Below are 12,157 nucleotides of genomic sequence, written 5' to 3' on the forward strand. Positions count from 1 at the left end.
TGATATTTGTATTCAATAATGACTATTATACACAAGAAGTAAAACTTGGTATAGTGGCCCTTGTGAGTTATGCGTCCCGAAATCGGCCTATTACCGGTTTTGAATGAGCCAACATATCGACTCGTCAGGTATAAACATGTTTAACGCCACGTCACTTACAATTAGGTGCAGTAGAAGCACTTTGCTGTGCCTCAAAAAAAAAACCTTCCTTAACCTTGTATTTATATGAGAAGGGTCCATATAACCCGATTCCTTCCGACTTTCCTTTATGTAGAATCTAATTATCATTAGAACGATTTGTAGACCGCATTTGTGTATATTAGTACCTATATGTAGTATAGTCGGGTCGGGTTCTCTTTAGGAATATGTTACCTTTCGCCACTGATTTATATCTATACCCACATATGTTATGTAATGATGTTAATACATCAATTTTTGTCTTCGGCCAACGTGCGGACTTCTCGATCCTGTGTGGTGTTTACACATACATACTAATATATAACTATACAACTCACCCCAATTTCCTTTTTCTTAAGACATGTGCTCCCGGGAGCCCTTTTTGTTCCGATTCCGATAGTAGTTTTTTCTTCAATAATAATGTCAGTCTCTTGTCTTCTTTTTTTAATAATATTTATATTGACAGTTTCTTTTTTTACCCCCACCGCAAAGAGTTTATATTCGAATACATATATATTTATGTGTATTGTGTTATGTGTAAATTAATTTGGCCGAATCTGTCCGCGCTTGCAATAATGGACTAATAAAATTAAACAACATATATTATATTATATTGATAGAAACAACCGAGACTGATAAAGAAGTGACGAACAACGGTCACAACGGCGAGGCGGATCAGAACTCGAACCTCGTGCAGAAGATAGAGAGCGAAGTGGAGGATAAAGAGCTTCAGCTGAGGCTGCAGGTGAGTCTGGGAAGGAGTGTCTTCGGTGTAGTGTGAACTGGAACAGTCAGCGGCAAATTTCGCAAAACATTTAAAATATGAAATTGGTTTTATGTGTTAAGTTAAATTGAATTTATGTTTGAGATTTAAGATGTTGTAAATAGGGGACCGGCCTATGCTTGATTTTGTACATTATTCTATATGTAATGGTTAATAATACGAAAAAGAAGCACTCCTGCGAAAACTGCATAACAATTGGTTAAAATGAGCGAGTAATTCATATTTAAAATATTGTAACGTGCAGAAGTGGGCGCGATGTGGGGATATCGCTTCATCTTTTTCTTTCGCACGCGTCGTAATTCCCGATGACGTCACATGTGGGTATTTCGTCTCTTTTCTGTGTCTTGTGAATTATCCCTTCAGCCGAAATTTAAAGACTTATAACTTGTTGATTTTGTACCGGATTTTAATAATTCCTTGTGTGTTATAATTTATATTATGTAAATATTTGATAATAGTAAAGAACAAAAATGAGTCCGGTACCCTATTAAGTGATAAGTAATAAAATACAATAAATTATGTTACAATAAGAATGATAATTTCCTATCAAAGTATATGGTATGACAAATACGAAACGATGGTTCGTATCGCTCAATTGTGATGGTTGGGATTGGTCGAAAGTGCAATGTGTGAGTTGTGTGCTAGTTTCTCGACCAATCACAATGAAACAACACTGACGTTCGTTTTTTTTTGCCATATTTTATGCTGGCATCTCGTTTGCCTTTTCTACTAAAAAAATAACATGTTCAGTTGTCTTTTTTTTGCCACATTCTAAGAAGGTGGTTCGTTTGTCCCTTCTACTAAAACAAAAAAAAACCTTCAGTTGTTAAAGTCTTCGTGGTGCGGACTGGTGTGGGGTCTGTCGGTGCTGGCTGAGGCGAGCATTGGTGAGTTGGAGAACATTCTGCGCGCCATACAGACCCTGGCCAGGGTCAGCGGGAAGGTGAGGACTATTTTATAATATTTTTATATTGTGATAAATTAATTTTAGAAAAATAATTGTAATGTTGGTTTTATTTTTTTATAATTTCTGGACTTCACATATGTTATAATCGATGCATATTGAAGTCATTATTAATGTAGAGTGGTTTATGGTACTTAGGGTTAATAATTTTTTGGGAATGAATTGGAGTAGTAGATGAAATTGGAATTGGAATAGTAGATTCACTGATTGCTGTATTAAAACAAAAAAAAAATTTATAAAATTAAATAAATTTAATTTATTATCATATATTGTGTAATTTTTTTTATATAGTCTACCATAATAAAGTGACGGCCCTGCTTCTGTAAACTGAAGTGGTCCGTCACGAGGTGTGTGTGTGTGTGGTGCAGGTGGGCGCGGTGGGCGCGCGCGACGCGTGCATGGCGGCGCTGTGCCGCTGCGCGCTGCCGGCGCAGTACTGCGTGCCCGCGCTGGGCGCGTTGGGCGCGCTGCCCTGCCCCTGGCGCCGCGACGCGCCCGCCACCGACCACGACTACCGCCACCAGGTCGTCTGGGTCGGCACGCCGCTGCCCTCCGCCTCGCTACCCACCGGTGTGTACACCACTACCGCCTTTATAGAACAAACATCTTCAACGATCAGCGTATCGATTTTACATGAAAGAATAACTCCATTGTTGTATTTCATACTGCTAATATTATAGATTCTATCTACCTTTGTTTTCCTAATTACTTGACTTATACCTATCTTTCCTTACTTAAGTACTTGACACAACCCTTGAAAATCTTTCGTGAATAATCATACCACGAACAAAAAGTACGACAATTTACTATCAAATAACACACACACTCTCCCTACTCTTCTAAAAAAATCCTACTCTTAATATACTGTCATTCTGCAGGTCAGCAACAATCGTTCGTGATGGTGACCTCGCGCCACGTGACCGCGATGAAGGCGCTGCTGTGCGCCGCGCAGAGGGACGGAGACACGTTCCAGCAGGCGTGGCTTCCCGTGCTCACCACCCTGCAGCACCTTGTGAGTTCTTCTTACTGCTCTATTTTTCAAACAAATAAACGAACAAACCGCTCGCTTGATAATAAGCGACACGAAATTGCTTATCAAAAGTAACAACACCCGAATTATAAATCACAAATTCTCTACTCTCACATACATATTACATAAAAATATTGTTTTTTTTATTTTTATTGCCTGATGGTAAGCTATACGACCGCTCATAAACAGTAGATAAACTATCCAACACCTTGAATTACAAAGTATTGTTTGGTATTCCACTGCGCTCGCCATCCTGAGAGCTGAGATGTTAAGTCTCACCATGTCCAGTAGTTACACTGGCTACAATGTCCTTCAAACCGGAACACAACAGTGACTACACACTGCTGCTTGGCGGCAAAAATAGTCAATGCCATGGTACCTACCCAGACGAACTCTCATATATGAGAAACCTACCATCAGTATTAAAAATATAAATAATGTCTTGTCCAGGTATGGATCCTGGGCCTGAAGCCGTCCACCGGCGGCAGCATGAAGGCGAGCCGCGCCAGCGCCGACGCCAACTCCGTCATGAGCACCTCCGCTGTCATGGCCGACTTGCCAGGTCAGTGTTCATAACAGTCATGTCTATACAGGGTGTAGTCTTAATTATATGTACTATTTTTGGACATCCTGTTGTAAGCAAACAGTATATAAGTACTGCTTAAATATTAATTGTTAGCCCCCAACGCAGGTGTATTGATAATGTCACTATTTGACTAGGTGGAAGTCAGAAATATTTACCTCATATGAAACGATTTTTAAAATATATAATAACAGATAAAAGTGGTTTAGGTTAAATTCTTAGGTTTTAGATTATATTAATAAAGGGTCAAGTAATAGGCTGTTTGTCTAATATATTTAAGATTTTCTATGGTAAATTGCTTTTAAACTCCAAAAATAGTACTAAACAACATGACACTACACTGAGACATTAGATTTGAAGTCTCATAATGCCAAATAATTCACTGGCAACATTGCCCTGCTGTATACTTAAGAGTTCTACAAAAGATTAGAAGGTATGTAAAGTACTTGTGAGTTCCGCCGTCGTGCCCAGCAGTAGGATATACTAACCTAAACGCTTCTACTACTAAATCGTGCTAGTAATGTGTGCCACTAACTTACTATAATGTGTTCAACAGCCTTGTAATAGATTTTTCAACAATCATCTATTCATTTTTCAAATTATTCCTTTGTATGGTACGTACGGTCGTGTCTTTTTTTAAGCGGGTACAGGAAACGTAACCTCTCTGCATCTGATGGTAAGTAGAGTGGCGTCCAATAGAATGTCGACTGACGAGAAATGATTACACCTAGATAGTCGACACAATTATGCCGCCCTTTTGGAACCGGATATACACAGGTTGATCCCGGAATGCGGCACACCTATGTGGGCCATTATGACGGGTTTTTACACCTTGTGTACGGTGGTCGCTATCCAAATGGATATAAAATATACTATATATCGGGTTTTAACAGGCCGCCATAATTGTGTCGACTGCCGAGGAGTAATCATCTCTCGTAAGCCAACATACTATTGAACCCCACTTCACCTACCATCAGGTGCAGTGAGATCACTTCGCCATGAACATATAGGATAAAAAAGAACAAGTCTGTTGAAAACACTAAAGCTTTGTTCTTAACTGTACCTCTGTTTTCTTCTGTTCTGTTCAGTGCGCGACGCTCGATAATGGCTTATGTGTTAAATGGATTTCAGGTCAGCAAGTTCCGGTCGCCGAATCGCTCGGAGTCATGAGTGGTATTTACGTGATTTTTATAAAGTACAACCCATTTGGAACTGTTTTATTGAATTATGAAGGTTTAATTTAAATTTCATTGTGTTTATGAATTTAGAGATTCTTTTTATTCGATATTTTTAATTTGGTTAAACTGTATGATATTCTTATTATACAGGAATAAATCAGTTCTTGCTGTGATTGTAAAAAAATAAATTAATATAGTTCTACAAAATCTACGTTTGAAATTGCAAAATAATCTGATTATAAAAATGAAAAAAAAAAGAAAATTTACAATTTGTTAATGTGTACACTTTTTCAAGATTTTTTACCTTCTGTTTCTAATTATAAAAAAATTATTACGCATCCAAACTCAACAACGTTCAATAAGTTCCAAATGGGTACATTTAGTTCGGAGCTGAAGCTTGTGCGCCACGAGCCACACAGGGATGGAGCTTGCTGGCCGTTTGTGTTGTGTGTTGTCTGTTTGTCGTTGGCACGCGTGACGTCACTGTTGTTGCGCACCCGCTCACCATAGCGAACGCTTTCTTCAGCCTTTAGATTTAGGATTTTTTTTATTTCTTGTTGTTGAGCTTTTATCGATATCGACACGTTTACATCCCTACGACTAGATGACGTAAGGAATCGCACTTTTTATTATAAAATGTTCTAAGCAACTGCAAATATAATGTTATATATTTTTTTTTTCACTTATGAAAATATTTAACACTCTATATAAAATATGAGGATGTGAATTAAATATACTGGGGGAAGGGGAACTGAATTATGATTTTTATAATGAAGTACTAAACAATAAAAAATATTTATCGACTTTTTTGCATTCATTTAAATTATAAACACTAAAAAAAGTAAATAACCCTATTTTTTATATTTATACAACACTTTAGTTTTCGCCTCTTCAAACATTCATTTTTCATCGATTTTTTTTGGGCTGATTGACAGAAAACTAATTAATCACAACGCCCTATGTTAATTCAGTTAATAAACACAACATATATCTATTTATTTGCCACATTATTTATAGAAAGCGTGTATTGATTATCCGTTTGTTTCAGCTCTATCTGCGATGTTGTCTCGTGTTTTTGAGTCGTCGAAGAATTTGGATGATGTCGCGTTACACCACCTTATCGATGCGTTGTGCAAGCTCTCTAATGAGGCGATGGAACTGGCTTATTCTAACAGGGTGTGTTCTAGTAACGATTTAAGTATAGTTAGTTTACTGTCATTCGATTTTTTTTACTTAAAAAATATTTATCAATGTTAAAAACTTATATCGATTTCTCAATTCAAATTTGGTGGAACTTATGGAATTGCAAAAGTGCATGTCACGTGACGTTATCTTTTTGATGTTTTACCGACTTAAAATGGAGGACTTCTTAATTCAACGTGTATTTCATTATATAAATTTTTGAAAAAATAATATTTTATCGATATTCAATTGACTTTTTTAAATAAATTGTTGATCATATTAATTTGGAGTGTTAATGTTTATGTCATCTGTCCATTACAGGAGCCATCACTGTTCGCCGTGGCAAAATTACTCGAAACCGGCCTCGCTAACATGCACCGCATAGAAGTGATGTGGAGGCCGATTACAAATCATCTTCTAGAAGTAAGTTTGTTTATTTGTTTCGCTTTACGTACAGACGGATTCAATGCGTTTCTCCAATATTAGAGCTAGCGTGGTCCAGAGACAAAACATACTAGTACATAAAAATCTAAAGATACAAGACATAATTATTCTTTTGTGGCTGAGATCTTTTAATTGGCTTTATTTCAGCATGCTTTCCAGTTTCATATCTTACTAAATCAATATTACTAATACTAAGTTTCAATAATCTCAACGTAATTTTTCTAGGTGTGCCAACATCCCCACATAAGGATGAGGGAGTGGGGAGTGGAGGCGATAACTTATTTAGTGCAAGCCGCGTTCCAGTACCATCACAATAATCCAGTACATGTTACAGAGGTAATGTTTAGCACATTTTAACAAAATAATTTAGTACAGTAAAAAAAACTTTTTTTTTTATTTTTCTTTCAAATAATCTTCTGATTTATATTCGATAGTATCTGCTAATGGCTGTCGTTACAATTAAATTCTTTGTAAAAGTAACAAAATGGATTTTTGATTATACAGAAAAATGATAATTCTATTTACGATTAATGACTAGCCTTAGAAATACCCATGTCCGCTTCGTATAAAATTATTATAGATAAATTTAGATATCGGATTTTTTTAACAAGTATCAAATCGATTTTTCGCTTTAATCGATTACATTGTACTAATGAATATTGGCAGGCCCGTGAACGTCTTCTCCTAGAACCGTTAGCAGAACTGTGCTCGGTGCGGCAGTGCGACGTGCGAGCGAGACAGCTGGACTGTGCGGCCAGGCTGCTACACTCGCGCGGGGACCAGCTCGGCGCCGCCTGGCCGCTCATGATGGAGATCATTACGGCGATATCCGCGCATCATAGGTAAGACGACCACAGGCAGTTGGCTACTAGCTATATTAATTAACAAACATACAGACACACAATTAATTATTAGGGCTAGATTTTTTTTTTATTACGCACCCCTGTTTAACCTAACTTTTTGTATGCTGTGTGCAAATGTTTAATGCTCTATCGATTAAAATTAATCGTTCGATTATATATAGAGAAACAACTAGAATACGTTGCTTAAAAAAGTATTTATCACTGTATCCATCTGTTTTATCTATTAGTAAGTACCGTAGTAAATAGAAAACGGCTTCGAACTCCCCCTTTATCACTATTTACGTCATGATTTTTGTTGTATGGGTACGGGAAATGCCCCCCCTGCACCTGATTAGTGAGTAACGTATGGTTGTGTGGTTGTGTGGCGCAGCGAGCAGCTCATCCGGTCGGCGTTCCAGTGCGCGCAGGTGGTGGCGGGCGACCTGCTGGGCTGCGCCGGCCCGCGCTGCCTGCGCCGCGTGCTCAACGCCGCCGCCGCCTTCGCGCTGCAGACCAAGGAGCTCAACATCAGCCTCACCGCCGTCGGACTCATGGTGACCACTACACTTCTTTATTAACGGCAAATTTATTACGTTATCAACTAGGTACTGGAACTGCTCATTGCGAGAAAAAGAACAAAAGTATGACAAACTACAAGGATAAATATTTAACGCGATATAGTAGTATGCAATGCTTACGTCATGGATAAGGGGAAGAAGAGAGAAAGAGACAACACAGTAAAGTGGCTTTACTATACTTGATAGCGAAGTGGAGGCTAAAAATGTCGACTGCATGAAATACATCTTCGGACGGTACAGTTACACCAGCTGGTGTAATTCTGATTAACATCCGCGATCAACAACCTATCTTAATTGATACCCTGATACTCTAAAATAAGGCAAAAAGAACCACACATCCGTGACTGATTATTATTGGTCGAGAGACCAACGCAAGAGTCACGTGTAGGTCTCTTGACCAATCAAAAACGACAAGGATGTTCGTATTATGTTTCATAAGAGGCTAGTATTGATCCCAAGAATAAACAAATCCTAAAGTATGTCTAACTTTATTTAGATTGGTCCACTTTCAATGTCGGGAATTATTATTTTTTTTCCACTAATTATAGCTTACTCAAAGAAGTATTAAGAGAAGGGGTTAATATTGTATAATTGAATCCCATATACAGCCTGTTCCAATTCGTCAAAATCCTTTAATGAGCTCTGTTGTTGTGTTGTAGTGGAATATATCGGATTACCTGTACCACAATCGCGACAAGCTGGTGGCGGCGCTGGCGAGCGACGCGGCGGTGTGCCCCGAGGTGCCCAACCACGCCGACCTGCCGCCGCTCGACAAGCTGTGGATGTGTCTCTACATTAGACTCAGTGAGTTACCCATAACCCAGTGTTTCCCAACTTTTTTTAGACCATGCTCCACCTTAACATTTCTAAATTTTTTATGCCCCCATTCATAATTTTTTTAACCTTTAAAAATTGTTTTGTTCCCTTAAGAAATATAATTGATAAGTTTTAGGAAGAAATCACTATGAAATTTTTATCAAAACATCGTAAGTACAATTTCAAAACATATAATAAAAAACTCAAAATTCGTTTTGAATTGCCATTCTATTTAACCATCTTAAATAGCCTCCTCGCCCGGGAATAAATGTAACCCGTCCAGTACCGATCGTAAATAATTTTGCTAACAAAAAGGATTCACAGAGCGCGGGTGGTGCGGAGACGTACCATCTACTTTACCGAGACCCGCCATCAAACTTTATTCAGACAAAAGTTTTGTTATAACTAAGTATAAAATATTATTTCGCGTTTCCATCCCCTGGTGCTAATATATTATGCGTGAAATGAAATCATGATAGAATATGAAATAAAATTAGTTTACGGATTTTATTGCGGTTTTTTGTACTTAATTTGTTTCTTGACGTTTCGAAGACTTCAGCCTTCGCGGTTTTCATGGTTATGCGACGGCCTATGATGTTTCTGACGAGTTGGGGGTCAAGAAAAAAAATAAAAAGCCGCGGCAAAATCCAAAAACGAGTTTTATTTCGATGTCTAAGATTCGCCTAAACATAAGAAACACTATTAAAAACTTGTTCCCTTTGTTTAAATAAAAATAGGTAATGCATATCAATTGTTTAACAAATACCAACATAAAAATAATTATGAAAAAAGTGGCGGCAATTAAATTTTCAATTATTGAGTCAGGGTCGACGTCCCAACGTGGGGCCCACGCCCTACAGGGGTGTAGGGCGTGAGCCCCACGTTGAGAAACACTGCTATAGACTATCACCCAAAAAGTATAGAACCTAATCGAATAAAGAGGAAAGAAAAATTTATTGAAATCATTTTCAGTTGTATTCCTTTCGCGGTCCGAGTATCGCTTTGAGGTCCGAAGTTAGAATCTACACTAATATATTTAATGTAATATTATATTGTTAGAAAACTGTCACGATTCTAATTAAAATAAAAGAAATATCACTGACTACAGAAATACTTTCGCAAATATCTCACCAAGCAACCGACCGGTATGACTGTCAACAACCAACTAGCCCGGTCTGTCAAACGCTCAGTGTTTTTATAGCAAAAAGTGTTACAAATACCCTCACTAAAATGTTCTATGCTAACAATATTTAACCTGAATAGGCGAGCTGTGTACGGAACCGCGTGCGCCGGTGCGTCGCGCCGCCAGTCAGACCTTGTTCAGCTGCATCAGCGCCCACGGGACCCTGCTCAGCAAACCCGCCTGGAGAGCCTTGCTAGCTGTCCTGTTCCCTATGCTTGATCAGGTAACAAACGCAAAGATTAGTTTAAAGTTATGTGATATATCGATACAAAATTAGAAAATGTTAATCGATTTTTTGTATCGATAATGTTCTAGTAAAATGGCTTCAAACAATGCCGCCTTTTTATTGAAATTTTCTACATGATACGTTAACATAATATTTGTCATTTTTCTGTTTTATTACAACTATCGATATTCAATTATCAATGTTGAAGTTTTTAAAATGTGTAAATATTGTAAATAAATAAGAGATGTGACCATTTCTAATAACTAAATGCAAAAAAAATATTCTAGGTGCAGAAACAGTCGAACATAGCAAGTTCTGAGAAGGTCGACACAGGAGAACACATATTGATACATCACACGAGAAACACTGCGCAGAAACAATGGGCCGAGACTCAGGTACCAGTTTAAACAATCAAACAAACGCACACACTCACGCCCTATATCCCCTTTAGGGGTAGGCGGAAGTGCAACTAGTGTATACTTATCACCATGTGTATTGCGTCTCATGGTGTACTAGGGAGCAAGGCTATCGCCATATCGAAGCAAATTCCAGGCTCCGGGCTGACATTTAGGAGGTAATTTCATATCACTTTGCCTGACTCGGGACAAACAAGTTGTCAAAAGCTTCTTTATTTAAGGGCAGTGTAAAATTACCTCACTCCATCTGATGGTAAGTGTAATGGGGTCCAACAGAATGTCGACTGACGAGAGATGATTACCCCTCGGCAGTCGACACAATCTTGCCGGTCTGTTTTAAACCGGATATATGGCTGATCCCGTAACGCGAGACACTCACGTGGGTTATAGCGACTTTTACACCTTGTGCGCGGTGGTCGCTATCCGGGCTGATGCGTACATCCTACCACTAGGATTTGTAAAAAAGTGTTTTAATAAGTAACTGCTATTTGAATGTCCGCAGGTCCTCACCCTTTCGGGAGTGTCCCGCGTGTTTCACTCCAGGTTCCAGCTGTTGACCACCGTGGGAGATTTCAACAGGTCTTGGACGGCATTACTGGATTATATCACAGACTTCGCGCTTCAAAGAAGTCATGAGGTAGATTGTGAAGAAGTTATTGACGAATCTTCTCTTTAGATTTTGGTCATATTAAATCATAAGTATTTAACTTTGCATGGCTAAAGATAAAAATGTTACGTAAAAATTTTGTTCACATAAATTAATTTAATGTAGCAATTTCTTACACTTGATAACATTGGCACTTTGGACTCGATTGATATTTGAGTATCGATACATTTTAGCACTTTTTAGTGCTTAAAATCGATAAACAAAACCAATACTTCCAGCTCTATTCTTTGTCATTATATTTTTAAACTGTTTTGATACTCTTAATTGACTTTGCACTTTATAACTTGATCAATCTAGTTAATCGAATTTAAGAAATACTTACTTACTAGATACAAGCTCGTGGTAATTACCATCGCTGTCTCATCCGCAGGTATCAGTGGGCGCATTGAAGTCGTTCCAGGAGGTGGTGAGCGCGGCGGGGCGGTGGGCGGAGGGCGCCGGGCCGGAGACCGCGGCGCTGCAGCGGCGCGTGTGGGCCGCCGCCTGGGCCGCCTGGACCAACGTCGCCGCGCACCCCGCCCTCGCAGAGCCACAGCAACGTACGTACACGACTCGTGATCACTCGTGATTGGTCGGATTTTTTTTTGGTACTGCTGCGTTTGTCACCGGGATTACCCTGCTAACGGTGTACAAGCGAACAAGCTTAGCTACTATGGCAGTCCCAGTGAAGATTTGGTGGGCCCTACCGCTATCACTGATGGTGCCAGCGGTCGGTATGCTGGCAACTCGCAGCTATTCGGTCACGGGGCCCGGTAGGAAGAACGAAGGGGACAGAGGGAAGGAAGAGAAGAGGAAGAAGGAGCCTAGTTAGGATCGTTGGAAGGGAAGGAGAGATATTCGCGAACCCTTATAGGCCTCAATGTGTATTTGGCAACCAAGAGGTTTACATTACACTATGTGTCTAGAATCGCGGCATAATGTTCCCCCGTGCATGGGCGAGCATTCGGGGTGAAGACCGAGCACACAAGAATTGCCTTGGAGGGGATGATTGGTCGGTTTAACGTCTAAAGTGCCAACGTATAGCGTAGTTTGTTAGTCGATGTTCGTTGTCTATTGACTTATGACTTATCTAGACTATTGGTGGATA

At 39.1% G+C, this 12,157-nt stretch overlaps 1 protein-coding gene across 2 annotated transcripts in view; it reads left to right on the forward strand.

Moving 5' to 3' along the window:
• LOC115442966 (protein MON2 homolog) overlaps positions 1 to 12,157 on the forward strand; it is a 35,301-nt gene that overhangs the window by 14,013 nt on the left and 9,131 nt on the right. Inside the window, exons 14-29 of one of the 2 annotated variants that reach the window (XM_037439046.1) lie at positions 798 to 922; positions 1,785 to 1,904; positions 2,294 to 2,495; positions 2,804 to 2,937; positions 3,406 to 3,517; positions 4,670 to 4,711; positions 5,765 to 5,892; positions 6,220 to 6,321; positions 6,568 to 6,678; positions 7,009 to 7,184; positions 7,576 to 7,738; positions 8,422 to 8,566; positions 9,842 to 9,984; positions 10,275 to 10,382; positions 10,906 to 11,040; positions 11,441 to 11,609. In XM_037439046.1, coding sequence (XP_037294943.1) covers positions 798 to 922; positions 1,785 to 1,904; positions 2,294 to 2,495; positions 2,804 to 2,937; positions 3,406 to 3,517; positions 4,670 to 4,711; positions 5,765 to 5,892; positions 6,220 to 6,321; positions 6,568 to 6,678; positions 7,009 to 7,184; positions 7,576 to 7,738; positions 8,422 to 8,566; positions 9,842 to 9,984; positions 10,275 to 10,382; positions 10,906 to 11,040; positions 11,441 to 11,609 — 2,115 coding nt within the window. The remainder of the gene's footprint in view (positions 1 to 797; positions 923 to 1,784; positions 1,905 to 2,293; positions 2,496 to 2,803; positions 2,938 to 3,405; positions 3,518 to 4,669; positions 4,712 to 5,764; positions 5,893 to 6,219; positions 6,322 to 6,567; positions 6,679 to 7,008; positions 7,185 to 7,575; positions 7,739 to 8,421; positions 8,567 to 9,841; positions 9,985 to 10,274; positions 10,383 to 10,905; positions 11,041 to 11,440; positions 11,610 to 12,157) is intronic. The other variant, XM_037439054.1, reaches the window with a different exon arrangement.

This window comes from Manduca sexta, chromosome 3 (genome assembly GCF_014839805.1).
Source record: "Manduca sexta isolate Smith_Timp_Sample1 chromosome 3, JHU_Msex_v1.0, whole genome shotgun sequence".
NCBI classification, from domain to species: domain Eukaryota; kingdom Metazoa; phylum Arthropoda; class Insecta; order Lepidoptera; family Sphingidae; genus Manduca; species Manduca sexta.